This window comes from Parasteatoda tepidariorum, chromosome 1 (assembly GCF_982258835.1).
Source record: "Parasteatoda tepidariorum strain Cologne lab strain chromosome 1, Ptep-v5.0, whole genome shotgun sequence".
Lineage (NCBI taxonomy): Eukaryota > Metazoa > Arthropoda > Arachnida > Araneae > Theridiidae > Parasteatoda > Parasteatoda tepidariorum.
The window spans coordinates 9013275-9031851 of NC_141755.1; the positions used below are offsets into that span (position 1 = coordinate 9013275).

The 18577-nt window shown below is 26.7% G+C and overlaps 1 protein-coding gene across 1 annotated transcript; it reads left to right on the plus strand.

Moving 5' to 3' along the window:
* The first annotated feature begins 3353 nt into the window (after positions 1-3353).
* On the plus strand, positions 3354-17841 carry LOC107436780 (iduronate 2-sulfatase). Its single transcript, XM_043049055.3, has 8 exons — positions 3354-3734; positions 4850-4998; positions 6853-7030; positions 9492-9574; positions 11475-11685; positions 12107-12267; positions 12378-12504; positions 15888-17841. Exons 1-8 carry the CDS (start codon positions 3599-3601, stop codon positions 16601-16603), a joined length of 1761 nt encoding a protein of 586 aa, XP_042904989.2. The 5' UTR covers positions 3354-3598; the 3' UTR covers positions 16604-17841.
* Positions 17842-18577: the final 736 nt, after the last annotated feature.

Here is an 18577-nt window from a genome sequence, read left to right on the forward strand (position 1 = left end):
AATAGGATCATTCGATCAAAAGTTATTTAGGGTATTCCCTTCCCTTTTTGCGCACTGTACATCGTAGAAAGCCCTGTCTTCAGTTTGCAGTGTTTGTCGCCAATCTTTACTATACCTACTTATTTTCTCAGGCATGTAGTACAAGAAGCATGCATATGCAAGGTATACCACAAACACAATCTGTAATATGTAAATTGAAAATCTTTGTAAAAACATGCCTTTTGGGGGTCAAAAATTATTATTTAAAAGAGGAATAACAGACTTGTCAAAATCTAACGAATCAATGCTGAAAAGGGTTGAATTAAAAGTATCCAAACCAGTTTGATTTCCAGTTAAAGCTTAAAGATGGTTTCCAATTATCTGAAAATAGGGAATTGGTTTCTTCATTTTTCTGTATCGTTTTTATTTTCTTATTAATATTATTAAATGCATTTAAACGTACCGTGAGTAAAGAATAAAATTAAAATAAAAAATAATGCATGCCAAATCACCCTTTTGATCTAAGGATCGGATTTTCCCGTACTAGTACTAAATCTAAATTGTTCGAGGATTTAATCTTAAGTATGTTAATTAATTAGAGCAGACGATATTTTAAGTTATATGTAATCAGACGCAAAAATTCTTGAACCTCGACATTTCCACGGATTTCAATTCGTGACCCTTGTAACACCAGTACTAGTAGGTCGCAACTGTACAAAAATATGATTCCGATAGTTTTGGCAGGAGAGTAGTCAAATATATTTTATATCGAATAATAAGCTTCATAATTGTGTGTGAAAAATTCTTGAATCATTTCATTAGTTCCGGAGACATGGAAAAATACGTAAAAACTGAAATTGACATTTACGGGCCAAAGCTTTCTATTCCTCTACTTCCTGAACATACGTATTTTTTTGTATGCAGCCTTCCCTCCCCCGTATTTTAGAGGTCAAGAATTTAAATTCATCCAGAATTTTTTTTAGCGATTATTAAAAAACTGTCATTAATATCGGCACCATGTTTTATGATGTAATTTTATACAGCAATCCACAATTCGAGAGCGAAGCGTATTATATTAAATAGTTTCTACCTTACGGTAATACATATTAAATAGTTTCTACCTTACGGTAATGCATATTAAACAGTTTCTACAGATTTCTACATATTAAATAGTTTTTACATTAGATTATATTTAATTGGTTTCTACATTATATTATAGAAAGATCGAAAGACTATCAAATCATCGACTGAATTGGATACAACAATGCTGTTGTTGTTGTTGTTAATTTACGTCGCACTAGAGCTGCACAATGGGCTATTGGCGACGGTTTGGGAAACATCCCGGAGGATGATCCGAAGACATGCCATCACAATTTTGATCCTCAGCGGAGGGGATGGCACCCCCGCTTCGGTAGCCCGACGACCTGCGCACGAAGTCGAGCACTTTACGGTAGCACAGTTTAACGAGGACCAATACCGCACACAGACGGTCCTTACGCAAACTGATCCAAGTGGTCACCCACCCGCACACTGACCGTAGCCAGTGATGCTTGACTTCGGTGATCTGCTGGGAACCGTGTCTTAACGATCAGTCCACTGCGGAACGGATACAAACAATGCATTTTGACATTAAAACTGTGATATTTCGTCTTAAAGTTTTATTTGCATTCATTTAAAAACAAATTATTCTAGAAATTTCACTTGCGTGTGATGCATATAATCGTTAAAATTCAATTAATTTGTTTTGTTGTCACGCAGTTTTAATTCATATTTCTAATATTTACGCATATGCGTCGATTTTCATAAGTCAGGTATTATTTAATCACTATGATCATTAAAAGGCATATGTATATATGTGAAATAGTATAATGAGGAAATAGTTTTTCATCAAACATTGCATCAAACATTCATCAAGCATTGCTAAACTTTTAAACAGCTGACTTAAATTTATTTCTCTTCAATATTTATTTGAAATGAATATAATCTGTTTTATCCACTTGTTTGATATTGTTCAATCGCGATATGGGAAATGTGATCCGAATAGTTTTTAATTTCAAACGAACAACGAAAGAATCGGTTTTTAATTTCTAGTTAATTTTTCTAATTAAAATCAATGAGGTTTATTATTTTTATTATTATTATATTTATTTTTTCTGTTATTATCAATTTATTATTTAGTTTTAATTTCACATTTTGACTTCTTGGTAAGTTTTTTCTGTACTATATCAATCAAATCTTTAGAAGAGAAGATTCTTTTCTTTTTTTTTTAAAGTTCGCTTAAATAATCTCTCGTCCCTCTACATTAAAAAATCATGAGGGCCGGGGTTTTTTTTTGGGGGGGGGGGACGTATTTGTACTCAGGACCATTATTTTATTAGCTCGTGCTGGCGCTTGACTTCATGTCAAAAGTAACAAAATAAATTTACAAATAAATAGAAAAAAGGAAATAAGAGAAAGCTTTCAGATGGTGCCAGATATACATCAGAACATTTACATCGAACTCGAAAGGTATAAGTCCCACAATGAGCAGATCGTAAAGACTTGGTTTCCAACGGAACACCAAAGTGGTCAATTATCCGCTTACTGACCGCATCCCTGTCTGCGGTCAGTAAGCGGATGGATGACCACTTTGATCAACCAGAGTAGGGATCGAGGATGTGGGGTATCGGTCCTCGTTAAACTGTCCTACAGCAAAGTGCTCGGCTTCGCGCGCAGGTCGTCGGGCTACCAAAGTGAAGGAGCCATCCTCTCTGCAGAGGATCAAAATTGTGAGGTCATGCCTTCGGATATTCCTCAGGGATGCTTCCCAGACCATCACTAATAGCCCATTGTGCAGTTCCAGTGCGACGTAAATACACAACAACAAAAAAGATAATTCTATTTATTTATTGATAGACGTAAAGCAGAATTGTGTGCTCAATTACAGTACGACTAAAAAGCACTTTTGCCAAGTAAAAAGACAGATAGTAAGAAGGACAGCACGAAGATACATCTTGAGTTGCTTCGAGATTCTAGGCCCCACAACAGAGATAAAAGCCAAAGTTATAATTTGAACTATAGGGACCATTCTTTCTGCCAACGCTGTTTTCGTTGGGCGAAAATATCGCAAGTGATTGAAAACATAATTAGCTAGTTTTTCGTGCTTAAAAATATTTCACCAATCGGGCACTCACCTATATGCGAATTTTTCACAAGCGAATAAGAAAAAATCACATGCGAATTTAAAATAATAGCTAACTAATGCTAAAATCCACACTGTTATCGATTTGCTTAAGCGATCGAATGTAAATGCGCTTCACGCATGCGCGAGCAGTACGTTTTACATATTGTTTTGAAACATTAACGCGGGCGTCTGGTGGAAAATGATCCTTTACTTTTGGTTGTATTAAACGCACTTGTGTTTCTGTGGAGCAATAAATGCACATGCTTACCCGCTCCAACCAAAAGATCGTCTGCTTAAATTCCCTCATTTGGAGGCGTGTCATTTGAAAATATGTTTGCTCTGATAGCACCTGCTTTTGTTTTCTTATAGCGAAATAACTCCGTTTTCTGCGATATCTTTCTCAATTTTGATTCATTACATTGTTTTGATTACTTAGAACGCACGTCTTCAATCATCATGGCTGAGATCAATGAGTATACTTTACATCAGCGACAAATTCTCATGTTCGTGCTTGTTTGTGTTTTTGTTATTACGATTTGTGCTGTCACGCTTTCAATTCTAATTATTGATCCTGCATTGATTGAAGAAGAAGGTAAATATATTATCCTAGCAATAAAAACAATAGTTCTTTGGCGGCGCAATTTATTTTATTGAATTGTTTGTGTTACTTTACTAAAAACATTTGCTTAAACTGATTCTTTATTTAGAACATAACATTCCTAAAAACTAAACAAGCCAAACTTTTATTTTCATTTAAGTTTCAATAATCGCCTCCATTTAATTATTTTAATAAACTTATTATCATTTTGAATATTAGTTTTAATCAATTATTTTTTATTTATTTCATTCCATATATTCTAAAAATTATTAAAGTTAAATTTTAGTTAAAATATTTTTCAATCTAAGTTTTAGATAGATTGGAACACATTTATAAAATTCAAGCTAAAGATTTATGCTTTGAATATTCGCCGCGTCATAAATGTCTGATAGTATGATTATAAATGTTTAAATTTAAAATGATTTATTTATCATTAATTTAAAATCCCCTTTAGAAACACAATTTATGGTACATACCCTCATTTTGTAAAGGAAGAAATTAACAATCGAACAAAATATTTACTACTAGTTCTTTTTATTGCACTAGTTAATTGGATTAATATTGTTAAATATAAAAAAATATCAATCATGTTTCAATAAAAAAATTAGTAGTAAATTTGTTGATATTATATAAATCAACTGTTTCTAATAAAATTTTTAAGAGGAAGATTATTTAATTAGTTTTTTTTTTGATATATACAGTTTCTATTTTATAATTTATTATTTTTACATTGCAACATATTTTTTTAATAAATTAAGATAAATATAAACCTTAAAACCATCTATGAAAACAAAGGTTTAATTTTTAGTTATATTTATTTCCAAGTAAAAGTAATTCAAGATCTTTTCATAGTTAAGAGTCTTCCACCTGTCCAAAATGAAGTAAAAAGTTTATTTATATTTTTAGTTAACCATAGATTCAAAAATATATAAATTTTCTAGTTTAATTTAAGCTACTTTCCGTAACTTTTTTATGAGAGTTTTCTAATTCTTGAGTTTATTTCAGAATTAAAAATATTCCTTTCTTATATTTTATTTAATAAAATTTTGTTTATATTTTACTTTTTTTCATGGGCTTTTTTTTATTTCTTGGTTTTAATTTTCTTCCAGCTGCATACTCTGGCAAACAGCATTTCTTACTCATAGTGGTCGATGATCTTAGACCTGTTTTAGGCTGTTATGGCGATGAAAAGGCCATCACTCCAAATATAGACCAGCTAGCAGCGAGGAGTATCCTTTTTAAAAATGCTTACACACAAGTACTTAATTTTATATTTGATATTAAAATAGTGAAGCATCTTCTTCACTTGTAAAAACGTTTTGCTGTTGTGTAGTTTTAATAATTTTGATGTGAAACCAGATAAATCTGTATCATATAAATCTTTCTGAGATTAAATTATTTTTGTCATGTGCAATGAATATTGAAGTATTTTTACTATCTTTAACTGGAAACCAGTCAAATTGTTCTAGTTCTATTATATTATATTAACCTTTATTCAGTTCTTGTAATTTATAAGTTGTGCACCTAAAACTGTTTTGAAATAAGATTACAAATATCAATTTTGTATAGTCTTAGTTTATATTTAACAACTTATTATTTTATTAGGTATAGAATTTTTATTTATTTATACAGCATGCGTATAATTAGTTATAAAAAAAAAACATTTTGTTCAAATGATTCGATTTTTGCACACTAAGTACAAATCTTTGTGGTTGGAATTCTTAACTTCAAATATGCTAATTAATTAGTGTTAACAAATATTTCGTTTACAAAATCAAGCCCAAAAACAATATTTCTCTTAATAAACATACATTTTATTTTAATATATAGATTTGAATTCTAGACAATCAAAATATGAGGGTTAGCCACAAAACAAAATTCAAAAATTAATTAGTTTAGGTCCCTAAATGTTAGTTTCACTTTTTGTATGTTTTGATATGTCTCTTGAGCCCCAGTAAAGTTTGATTGCACATCATTAAAAAAACTAGTTTTTCCAGAGTAATGCAGAATAATAATATTGTTTAAGAATAATTTATTATTTTACTTAATAGTGGCCAAAAGACAGTTTGATAGTAAAATTTTAAGTTACGTAATTTTAAATAAAAGTATTCAAAATTTGTGTAAAATTTATCCAATGGTATCTTAAAATTTCAAGAAAGTTGTATTTTTTAATTTTCAAATATTTATTTTTATTTTCTAAAAATGGATTTACTCTGCAATTCAAATTTTTTTTTTTCTCTTCATGTTTATGGCTGTTTACTAACTTTTATGTACAAGTTGCATTTCAATTTTATGGCCAGCTCTTCATTGCCAATTCATGAAAAAAAAACTCCATTGATTTTGTTACCATATTTATAGGTGTTTTATTTATATATATATATAAAAATGCCTCTTTCCCTACTTTTTTATTAAGGTATTGCTCCTATGACCTCTAATTTGTAAGTTTTACTAAAACTTTTATATTAGCTTAAGTTGAAATACTTCAAATTAAGAGTAAGCATTTGAAGAAAATCAAAGCTAATTCTGTTAAATATTATCATATTTTTGCAAAAATTCTGTTTTTCTTATGTCTTGATTTATTTTTGATGTTCATTGTACATTAACACATATTCTAATTGATAGCAAAATTCAAATCCTTTGCTTCTTAGTTATGAAAATAGTATTCAGTAATGAATTGGTTAATCTTCTATTCTGAACCGTTATGAAATGTAACATCAAGATAAATAATTCAATTTTTTATTGCTATAAATTTTTAACTTATTGCAATTCAAATAAAATTACATATTTTATGTTTTTGGAAATAATTATATTTTTGAAATTTACAAACACATCTTATTAATTTTCCAACAAGAAGCAGGTATATAATTTTTAGTGAATTAAACAGGAATAGTGATATGATGGAAGTCAAACTTTTAGAATCAGTTTTCATTTTCTCTGAATAGTTTAAAATAGATTGTTAAAAATGAACATGTATACATTTTTCTTTAATTTCATATTTTTTAAGAATAATTTATCAAATAAAATGCTATTTTTTTTAATGTTATTAAGTATTCAATAAACTAATGTGTTTATATTTTCTCATATTATCTTAATACTATTCCCTTTTTTCAAGCAAGCTCTTGATGGTCCTAGCCGCATTTCATTCCTAACTGGCAGAAGACCAGATAATCTACACTTATATGATGAAGGATTTTATTGGAGAGACTTTGTTGGGGATTTTGTAACTTTGCCTCAACATTTCAAGAACCATGGGTATGAAACTGTTAGCGTTGGAAAAGTTTTTGCACCTGGTAAAGTTCTTTCTAAATTCATGATTTTCTAGAAGTTGTATTCAGAATTTTTGTTTCTTAAAATTTCATTTTAAAAGGGCAATGCTCGAATTTTGTTAAGAAAAATTAAATATGCATTTTAAGATATCACTCATCTGCTATTAATATTTTATTCATTTCAACACAATTACTTTTTGTCATTGAAAAATAATAAATCTAGTTTGACAAGTAACAATAGTAAGTCCAGACTCATAAAGCAGTCTATACATTGCTACTACCTGAAAAAGTGGTAATACATATTTGTTTACACCAAGTGGATATTTATTTCTGTTAACCACCATTTTTACTTGAAATAATTACTATGACTTACTTCAGATCCCTTTTTAAGTGTTTCTATTAGTAATATATTAAGGTAGACTGAACTACCTTGTATGTGTAAAATTGGTCCTCGCAATGAACCACTTGTACTAATATTTTTTCCCTTTTTTAAAAAAGTAAAAATTTTCGCTTTTTTTAAAAAGTAAAATTTTTTACTATTTTAAAAAAGTAAAATTTTTTCCCCTTTTTAAAATAAGAATTATTTTTCCCTTTTAAATTTACATTTTTAAAATGTAAAATTTTACATTTTTAAAATGTAAAATTTTTCCCTTTTTTAAAAAAGTAAAATTTTTCCCTTTTTTTAAAAAGTAAAATTTTTAACCTTTTTTTAAAAAGTAAAATTGTTTCCCCTTTTTTAAAAAGTAAAATTTTTTCCCCTTTTTAAAATAAAAATTATTTTTCCCTTTTTTAAAAAAGTAAAATTTTTCCCTTTTTTTAAAAAGTAAAATTTTTAACCTTTTTTAAAAAGTAAAAATGTTTCCCCTTTTTAAAAAAGTAAAATTTTTTCCCCTTTTTAAAATAAAAATTATTTTTCCCTTTTTTAAAAAATTAAAATTTTTCCCTTTTTTAAAAAAATAAAATTTTTCCCTTTTTTAAAAAAGTAAAATTTTTCCCTTTTTTTAAAAAGTAAAATTTTTAACCTTTTTTAAAAAAGTAAAATTGTTTCCCCTTTTTAAAAAAGTAAAATTTTTTCCCCTTTTTAAAATAAAAATTATTTTTCCCTTTTTTAAAAAAGTAAAATTTTTCCCTTTTTTAAAAAAGTAAAAATTTTTCCTTTTTTTAAAAAGTAAAATTTTTAACCTTTTTTTAAAAAGTAAAATTTTTAACCTTTTTTTAAAAAGTAAAATTTTTAACCTTTTTTAAAAAAAGTAAAATTGTTTCCCCTTTTTAAAAAGGTAAAATTTTTCCCCTTTTTAAAAAGGTAAAATTTTTCCCTTTTTTAAAAAAGTGAAATTTTTCCCTTTTTTAAAAAAGTAAAATTTTTCCCTTTTTTAAAAAAGTAAAAATTTTTCCTTTTTTTAAAAAGTAAAATTTTTAACCTTTTTTTAAAAAGTAAAATTTTTAACCTTTTTTTAAAAAGTAAAATTTTTAACCTTTTTTAAAAAAAGTAAAATTGTTTCCCCTTTTTAAAAAGGTAAAATTTTTCCCCTTTTTAAAAAGGTAAAATTTTTCCCTTTTTTAAAAAAGTGAAATTTTTCCCTTTTTTAAAAAAGTAAAATTTTTCCCTTTTTTAAAAAAGTAAAAATTTTTCCTTTTTTTAAAAAGTAAAATTTTTAACCTTTTTTTAAAAAGTAAAATTTTTAACCTTTTTTTAAAAAGTAAAATTTTTAACCTTTTTTAAAAAAAGTAAAATTGTTTCCCCTTTTTAAAAAGGTAAAATTTTTCCCCTTTTTAAAAAGGTAAAATTTTTCCCTTTTTTAAAAAAGTGAAATTTTTCCCTTTTTTAAAAAAGTCAAATTTTTTCCCTTTTTTAAAAAAGTAAAAAATTTTCCCTTTTTTAAAAAAGTAAAAGTCTTTTAAAAAGAAAGCTAGGCATAAATGGAATAGGTTCATGATAAATTTGTGATTGAATCCAAAGATTTTTCTTATAGTGGTTTTTTTTTTTAAACAAAAAATAATTAACCCTTAAAAAATCAGAGTACTAATAAACTATTTATAAAAATCATTGCCTTATCACTCTGGTACTTTTGTTCAAATGTGTTTATCATTTTTTTTTTTACTTAGAAACATTTTTTTTTTCATTATGTGCTATTCACACATTTTACTTTTACAACATTTTTGAAACATTAACATTTGAGCTAATTAAAAAAATTAGTAAAATTTCTCTGCTAATCGCAGTTTCTCTATTGAGTACCATTTAAAAAAAGTTGTTTGGTGTGCTAGGAAGCAGCCAGGTTATACACTTGTCGACTGTTAAATGTTTTCTTCACAATAAAATGCTACAATTAAAATTAATATGTTTAGAAAAATTATATATAAAATTAATAATTGTCAAAAAAATATTTACTTAATTATAATGTTCCTAAATATTACCCGAATGAAGAAATTAATATTGTATGTAAATTTTACTATTATTGTTTTACTCTAAACTTTTTTCTCTTAGGCCTTCTATCTAATGAGACAGATGATTATCCTCAGAGTTGGTCCAGAGTACCTTACCATCCTCCATCTGAAGATTTAGAAGAGGTATAATATTCTGAAGGAAAAAAAATAGAAGTTTTATAATATTGCTTTGTTTTGATGATGCATTATTTTGGAATTCTTTGATGCATAATTTGTATTTGGTTGTGGGTAAATTAACCTTTTCTTTAATATCATTTTTAGTATAGTATATTTGCTGTGTGCTGTATCATGTTTAAATTATACTTATTAATTTAAAATTATGTATTACTTAAAAGTAGTAATTAGTAGTGAAAGTAAAGTATTAATTGAAAGTAGTTATTACTAGCTTATTCCCCCTTCTATATAGAATAACTAGCTATTTCTGATAGCATATTTTAAATTAAAATTATTTTTGTCGACTTTTTTTCATTGCTATCTTAGAGCAAGCAATGTAAAGATTCTAATATCTTGCATAATGATTATAAGAGGAAAATTAAATAAATCTTCAAGATAAAGTTGTTTCACCTCTAGGTCTTCAACTTTAAAGTTTGATTCGAGTATTGAAATTAAAAATGTGTTATATAGTAACCATACTTATCATATTTTTCAAAATTTAATTACTATTGTTCAAGATTTACCCAATTTCGACTGTGTGTAAAAAAAATTTTTAAATGCAAAATATGTTACCTTATAAAATCCTTATCAGCCTTTAATCCCTTCAGTGGGTTGATAAATGAGTACCAAGCATGCTTGGGAGCTAAACACTGGGGGTTCCGCGTTTGGTTGGCCATCTGACCAGAACATCTGCTCCTGCACCTGAGAGTCTAAGGTCAAGAAAACTGAGATGGGCACAGTAGGCCTTGGCCCTCTATGGGCTGTCGCACCACTGAGTTTTGTTTAAAATCCTTATACGTTGCCTTATACCTAATAAAAGTTTTGACTTTTAAATATATATTTCTTTAAAATATATATACATATGTTTCTTTGTTTTTATTTCTTTTAAAAGTTGCAAACATGTTGAAAATGTTAAAAATATCTGGAAAAAATTGTAAGGAACTTTCAAGATTAAACACTATTTATATTTAATATATTGCCATTATTATATCTTATTCAGTAATGCTTATTCAATTTTACAAAACGTAAGCTAAATTTAGAAATTATGACTAATGAAAACATTATTTCCAAAAAGACTGATATTTATTATTATTCTTCAAGCAATAATAATTGATGTTTTTTTTCATAAGAAACTGAAAACAAACATTAAATTTAATATCTCAAATGCCTTGTCGCTGTGAAATCCAATGAAATTGTATTTTGCACTTAAAAAGAAATCTCTAAAGCCAGTTTTAATAAAAAATATAATTACCTTTATTTTTTGGACGTAATTTTTACTGTATAAATGAAATCAGCATACATTATAAATTTTTTGAAAATTTTGAAAAAGTATTAATTGCTCTTAGCTAATTCCTTATAAAATAAAAGTTACCTCTCACAAATGCAATTCCATTATACTGATTAAATTATGATATGATTTATACTTATTAAAGATTAAAACTACAGTTTCAATTATTTGTAGCTACTGATACTTGAAAACCAGTATTTAAATTGTAGTTTGTATTGTTTGAAATTTAAAACTACCTTCAATTGTACAAAGTTTTAACTTTTCTTTCTAAAGAAACTTGTATGTATAATAGAATCTGTATTCACTGACTAAAAGTTTAACCGATTCAGCATAGGAAGGGTGAGCGATGATCAGTGTCAATTACCTGATTTATTAGTAGAAATAAAGAACCATCGGTTTATAACAGTTTTGTCTGATGTGGAAAGGCTGAGTTGTAGTAAACAGATTTATTTGTTGAAGATGCTGAATCTGTTAAAATAAACTTAGAATGAAATTTGAAGTGTTTATGCTTTAATAAAATACATTTGAAGCATGCTTAGAAAATTTAATAAAAAAAATTTATATAATATTTACTTGTTTTAGTTTTGTCTGTTACCGGATAACGAAACAGCTTTTAACTTAATATGCCCTGTAAAACTGGACCAGACAAGTTTGCCTGACATCGAGAGTACCGAATTTGCAATTGACTTCTTGAAAAATAAAAGTAGAGAAGAGAACAAAACAGGTCCTTTTTTCTTGGCAGTTGGATATAATAAACCACACATTCCATTCAAATTTCCTAAAGAATATTTAGGTATGTGTTTTTAATATTTTTATTAATAAGTAGTATTTTACTCTTTCCAACCTTCTGTATTTACTTAGTTTATTCCATTTTCTAATGATACTTTCTAATTACATATTATTTTGCTTTTTTTATAAATTTGAAAACCAAATACTAGAGCAAAAAATATCTTTATTTTATAGTTTAGCGGTTTTGTAGTTGAACTATAAATATAAAAGGAAATAATTAAATTGAATATTCATATTTTTCTTACTTAAAAAAAAATTATTCCCCTAAAATCAATTTACTTTTGATAAATTACCTTCTATTTTATTTTTAATACATTGAATAATATATTAGTATGTTTATAAAATATTTTATATCTTTTTTTTGTTAAATTATATTAATAATAATATATAATAATAATAATATAATGTTAAATTATATTTTTCAGATTTATATCCTTTAGAATCAATGGACTTAGCAATAAATCACACTATTCCACCAAGATTACCTAAAATATCATGGAATCCATGGATGGACATTAGGGAAAAAGATGATGTAAAAAATTTAAATGTGAATTTTCCTTATGGGCCATTGCCAGAAGACTTACAGGTTAAGTTATTTCTGATGATATTTAACCACTTCATTTGTCGAATATTTATATCTTACACCTCTAAAGTACTTAAAACTTTAAATTCTAAAAAATTTTTTTTAAATTTTAGAAACGTATTCGCCAAGCATATTATTCATCTGTATCTTATATTGATGATCAGATTGGGAAAATTTTAAATGCTCTTGAAGAAAGCAAATTTGCCGACTATACTACTATTGTACTTCTTGGAGATAATGGTATGTATTTTTTTTCCTTGTATAGTATGGGCATGCTTAGATAAAATGAAAAACTTTCTGCAAAAACAAAATCTCAAAAAGACTTTCTACACAAGCAATTTACTAATTCTTCTGACTTGTTAAAACCTTTTCATCACCATCTAACTTTGATGAAATGTGTTTAAAAAGCACTTTTAAAAGCATTTTTTAATTTTTAAAAAAAAAATTAGATTGATATACATATTAGCATATATTTCTTTAAAATTAGAAGTTTTATGAAAATATAAATAGAGTTGTTGATTTCATTTGTTTTCTTTTATGCTTGGCTTTCTTTGTAATGGAAATGTTTGCTCAGAAACATTTCAATGAAATTTTTAATAAGTTTTTATAAGAATCACTTTCCGATTCTCCTACACTTAAATAACTTTGATTTCTTGCTTGTGCTACTCATTTTACACTATGTAATAGTACAAAAGTAAAGAGTATTAAAACTGTGTAATTTCAATGTATTTTATCACTGAAAAATACTATAATCAAATTAAATACTTGATGTTACAATTTAAGAAAAAGAGTGATATGTGTATAGGTATAACGATTTAATTTCTTGAGTTTTTTTAATTGTAATGAGTGATACTAAAAAATTTTCTGCAATGGTGGCAAATTTTCTGCAAGCGACATCCATGCATTCATGTATATTATGCATATCTGAGTATGGGGAATTAACTGTATAAAGCTAAACACAGATGGCATTAGTAGAAAAAATAAAGAGGCTTGCAATGTTTAAGGAAATCAATAGCTAAAATAGGCAAGAAGACTAATTATTTTGTATATTGATTGTTTACAATATTTCATTTCTTGTTTCAGTTAAACAAATAAAACTTAGAAATACCTTGTGAAGAATCATATTGAATGAAAACTAAATCTTGAATTTAAGAACTGAAATCTGAGTCTCAATAACTAAACTTACTAGAATACCAAGCCAGTTCAAACTTAACCTTTCAAACACACATATCGGAAGGATACACCAGAAAATTTCTAAGTTTCTTTTGGTTTCATAAAGCTTTTAATTGTTAATTCCCTACAATTGTGCAAAAATTGGATGTTTTTATCAGCAATGTCTGGGTGCATTTTTATTTCTTTTTAATAAGGAATAAAAAATATAATTCAAAAATATCTGAATAATTTATTCTAAGAAACAGGAATTAATAGGAAAAACTCGTAATGCTACACCATCCACAAATGTCATTATTGTATAATATTCATCCTTCCCTTCTTTAAAAATGCACAAATATTTAGTTTTGAATTTTCTTTTTTTATATTTGTGACTTTTGTTCTAGTATATTTTGAAAGGAAAAATTTTTTGTTGTGAATGTTTGGCAAGTGACATTAGAAACAACTATTTTCTTTGTAAATAGCATAATAAAAATACAAAGCTTAAAATTATAACTAGTTATCTTAGTATTTGAAATCATATCAAATTCCTTTTTTTTGTATTGATTAATCATAATTATTTTGACTATTATAGTTAAATTGCCAGTTTGTATTCATGTCATATAACCTTGTTTATGCCTTTTACATTCGACAACAGCTATACTGTGCTATAGAACAATCAAATATTATAATTTATTGTACACCTTAAGTTTTTTTATGAATATAAAAAAATATTTTTTGGGCATTTACATAAATATAATTCAAGCCTAAATACATTTTTGCATTTTTTTAAGCTTAAATACTAATTAATTTACATGAGTGACGTGCAGGTCAAATGCAATAGACACATCTAGAAGCATGGAGTTTCTAAACTGTTTACATTTTGACCTAAACGTTGACTATTATCCTTAAACGATTCAATTAATTCTAATGGCTAACACGTTATACTAGCAAGTTCCTGCTTTGTTTAATTTGTTTTGTGAAAAATCCCAATCCATCTGTGAAATAAATTTTTTAATTTTGAGGAAGTTAAATGCGAACAATCTACAGTTATAATATAAATCACAAAATACAAAACATCCTGTCTTATCTAAAGCTTTATATTTATACCATTGAGGTGAATTTCACATATTAATAATACATTTACAGGGCACTCACTAAGCATTCGCCACCTTGCTAAATGCGATAAAATCATAAATTCGGTGAAAAAAATTGTGATAAACTAACCATAAAATACAGATTAATACATTCGATGCCAGATCGCGTGACAAAATACTTTCCTACAGTTTGAGTCAATAAAACAAACTAAGTTGTAGCAAGATGCATATTATCATCCAACTATTTTTGCTGAAAATATGTTTTCTCATGACAATAACATAATGTTGCTTCAGGTTTATCCTTATATTACTACTCAAGTCTAAGAAGTCAACAATAATTAACTCCAACCTATTCCTGTTTCTTTCCCATTCATTACTCATTTACTCCTCCTCAACTACGAAATGAATTTGCATTTTATAAAATAATTCTATTTATAGTAAATTTGTATTTTGATTTGAATTTTTTTATGGGAAAAATTCAATCATAAAATTTTTTTAAGTTTTGCCATTGGCTAAGAATTTCGAAAATTGGCTAATACTTTAGATATTTAGCTAATTTACTGGCTAATAATTTAAGTCCTTAGGGAGGGCTCAACATTTATTTTTGGTTGTTCAGTTTTCTTAAATTGTGAAATAGTTATTCTGTATTCATAACATATTTTTCAGGTTGGTCTCTTGGTGAATATCAAAAGTGATCAAAATACAGTAATTTAAATAATTAATAATTATCTTGATTTAATTATTCTGTATTCATAACATATTTTTCAGGTTGGTCTCTTGGTGAACATCAAGAGTGATCAAAATATACTAATTTAAATAATTAATAATTATCTTGATATAATTATTCTGTATTCATAACATATTTTCAGGTTGGTCTCTTGGTGAACATCAAGAGTGATCAAAATATAATAATTTAAATAATTAATAATTATCTTGATATAATTATTCTGTATTCATAACATATTTTCAGGTTGGTCTCTTGGTGAACATCAAGAGTGATCAAAATATAATAATTTAAATAATTAATAATTATCTTGATATAATTATTCTGTATCCATAACATATTTTTCAGGTTGGTCTCTTGGTGAACATCAAGAGTGGTCAAAATATAATAATTTAAATAATTAATAATTATCTTGATATAATTATTCTGTATTCATAACATATTTTTCAGGTTGGTCTCTTGGTGAACATCAAGAGTGATCAAAATATAATAATTTAAATAATTAATAATTATCTTGATATAATTATTCTGTATTCATAACATATTTTCAGGTTGGTCTCTTGGTGAACATCAAGAGTGATCAAAATATAATAATTTAAATAATTAATAATTATCTTGATATAATTATTCTGTATTCATAACATATTTTTCAGGTTGGTCTCTTGGTGAACATCAAGAGTGGTCAAAATATAGTAATTTTGAGGTAGCTTTACGTGTGCCATTACTAGTCTACATTCCTGAGTTAATGGAGAAAGAAAGAGAACCATTCCACCACATTCCAGTGATCAGGAAACAAACTTCTACCTTTGAAAATTCTCCAAGTTTAAAATCATCTAATCCTTCTGCTAAATATGTTACTGAAGAGTTAGTTGAACTGGTTGACGTTTTCCCAACACTCGCTGAAATAGCTAACATAGCAATCCCACCGATTTGCAGGCTATATCTTACAAACTTTTGTTCTGAAGGTCTAAGTTTCTTTCCTCTTGTTCAACATCTTATCATTGATCCCTGGATTGATTTTTCTTGGAAACAAGCTGCTTTTAGTCAGTATCCAAGACCATCGCTTGTTGCTCAAAACAATAGTGATAGACCATCGCTTGAAGACATTAATTATATGGGATATTCTATAAGAACAGCAGACTTTCATTATACTGAGTGGCTGAGGTTTGATGTCGAGGAGCTTAAACCAGAGTGGCCTGTCATTATATCACGAGAATTGTATGACCACCGACTGGATCCTCACGAAATAAATAATGTTTGTGATGATGATGAATATTCAAATACTATGATCGAATTATCTAAGAGGCTTAAGAAAGGTTGGCACCACGCTATGCCACCAGGTTCATTTGACGACTTTTTTGAAAATTAACTATTTGTCTATAAGTTTTTTTTTTCCTAGATCAAAAAGTTATGTTTCTGTATAATTAATTACAACTATTGTGAAATTTTTAATAACACTGATTTGTTCAGTTAAATTTTAATCTTGTAAAATGCATTCAGAGAGAGATCATAATGACATCTGTTTATATGAATTTTCTCCCTTGAAAATACGTGGAAGTCCCTCTGATCTAATTCAGGGTGATAATCTGATCAAATTTTGTGTTAGGTTGGTTTTATGAGGTTTAAAACTTTTTAAGTTATTTTCTTTAGGTGTTATTAAAGTTATGAAACTGTAAAAATTAATTGACTAGGATTTAACTCGTGTGTGAGTTACATAATTTATTCAAATAGAAAAACATTTATCTCGATTAACTTATTTACGTTAAGATTCTGCTGTTCTTCTCTATACCGAAATTGTGCAGGTCATTGGAGATTTCAGTGGAAAAAAACACAATTTCAATACTTAATTTTATTTGATAATTGAAAATGCCAGCATTTATCTTTTGTTACATCTGAATTTTCTTACTCTTATTATTTCAATTGCATGTTTCTTTCAGTTAGAGCAATAGAATTTTTTATAATTCCATGCTTTATGAAACTAATTTGTTTCTAATGAATTTAATTTGAGATAATTAGGAAAATAGATTTTATGTGAGATTCTTTATTGTATTTAAATGTATCCATGGATAAGTACACTTTCATTTCTTCCATTAGTTTACCTAAAAATTTCTGCCCTAAAAAAAAAATTTTTAAAATATCATTACAGAAAATATTAATGTATATAGTTATACACAAGGAGATAGTCAAAAGGAGAATACAGGGTCAAAATACTTAGATGACGAGTTACAAAATCTCAGATATTTTAACAAACAATTTTTAATAAATGAATTTTATTTTTCTGCTTGCTTATACAGTTTTTTTTTATGAAATAGTAGAAATCTTCTCTTATATTAAAATCAAGGTGTAAACTTTAATTTGAATGCTGCTTCAATTAAAGAAAAAGAGAGCTGGAAAATTATCATCCCAGTTATTGAGACGTAGAAAATATTTACATTTTTTTCACCATAGCTTATAAAATAAAATATTTATCTCTTAAAATATTCATAGATAGTAAAAAATTTGTGACATACTAACTGCCCTTAAGTTGACCATCAGTTTTTCGAAACTGACAAAATTAGAAAACAAAAAAAGAAATTTTTTTTAAAAATGTGAAAAAGTTGGTTTTTATTGCTAATCAGAGAAAACAGTATTCAGCACAACTGAAAAAGAAACTTATTTGTATTTATTGTACTAATGTTGAAGGAGATTTTCTTAATATTGCTATGTGTATGCTACTCAACAAGCTTAATTGTTTTTCCATTTCAGAGGGATTTACCACATCAATATCATTTATGTTTTGGAACAAAAATTTTTTACATAGGTTAAAGATTTAAAATCCACTCAACCTCTGAAAATGTTAGACTAATTTTAAAAGTGTCTTGTGTTTCACTATTTTTAGTGCTCATGAAAGAACTTAAAAAGCATATATGTAAAGAACTATAATTTTCAGCTTGTGATTGATGGGTGTTGAAATTTTTCTTAACCTAAAAGTAAAATATTTTTTATTTTCATCATTTTTTTTTTTTTTTTGACAAGGCCATGGTAGTGCAAGAAAATTTACAGAAATTAAGGATTTTGAACAGCAATACAATGTAAAAAAATTATTCTTAACAATTAACTGAAACAAAAACGTTTTTAGCCATATTTTTCGAGTTATAATATGTTAAAAAAAACTACAAATATGTTAAAATAACTACACATATATTAAAATAACTTTTAAATAATAACTAGGGGCACCACTTTCCCAGTTGTTTTGTAATCTTTCTTGTTTGTCATCAAATATCTAACGGACTGTTTCATCAAAATTTAAAATTAATTAATTCAAAAACTTTTTATTACATTAATACAGATTTGGTTCTTCAGA

What these genes read in the sequence shown, in the direction of transcription:
- LOC107436780 (XM_043049055.3), top strand. Translation starts at nt 3,599, where the DNA reads ATGGCTGAGATCAATGAGTATACTTTACATCAGCGACAAATTCTCATG. An exon ending in TTAAAAATGCTTACACACAA is followed by an intron (nt 4,999 to 6,852) that starts GTACTTAATTTT and finishes CCTTTTTTCAAG; the next exon opens with CAAGCTCTTGATGGTCCTAG. An exon ending in CATTGCCAGAAGACTTACAG is followed by an intron (nt 12,268 to 12,377) that starts GTTAAGTTATTT and finishes TTTAAATTTTAG; the next exon opens with AAACGTATTCGCCAAGCATA.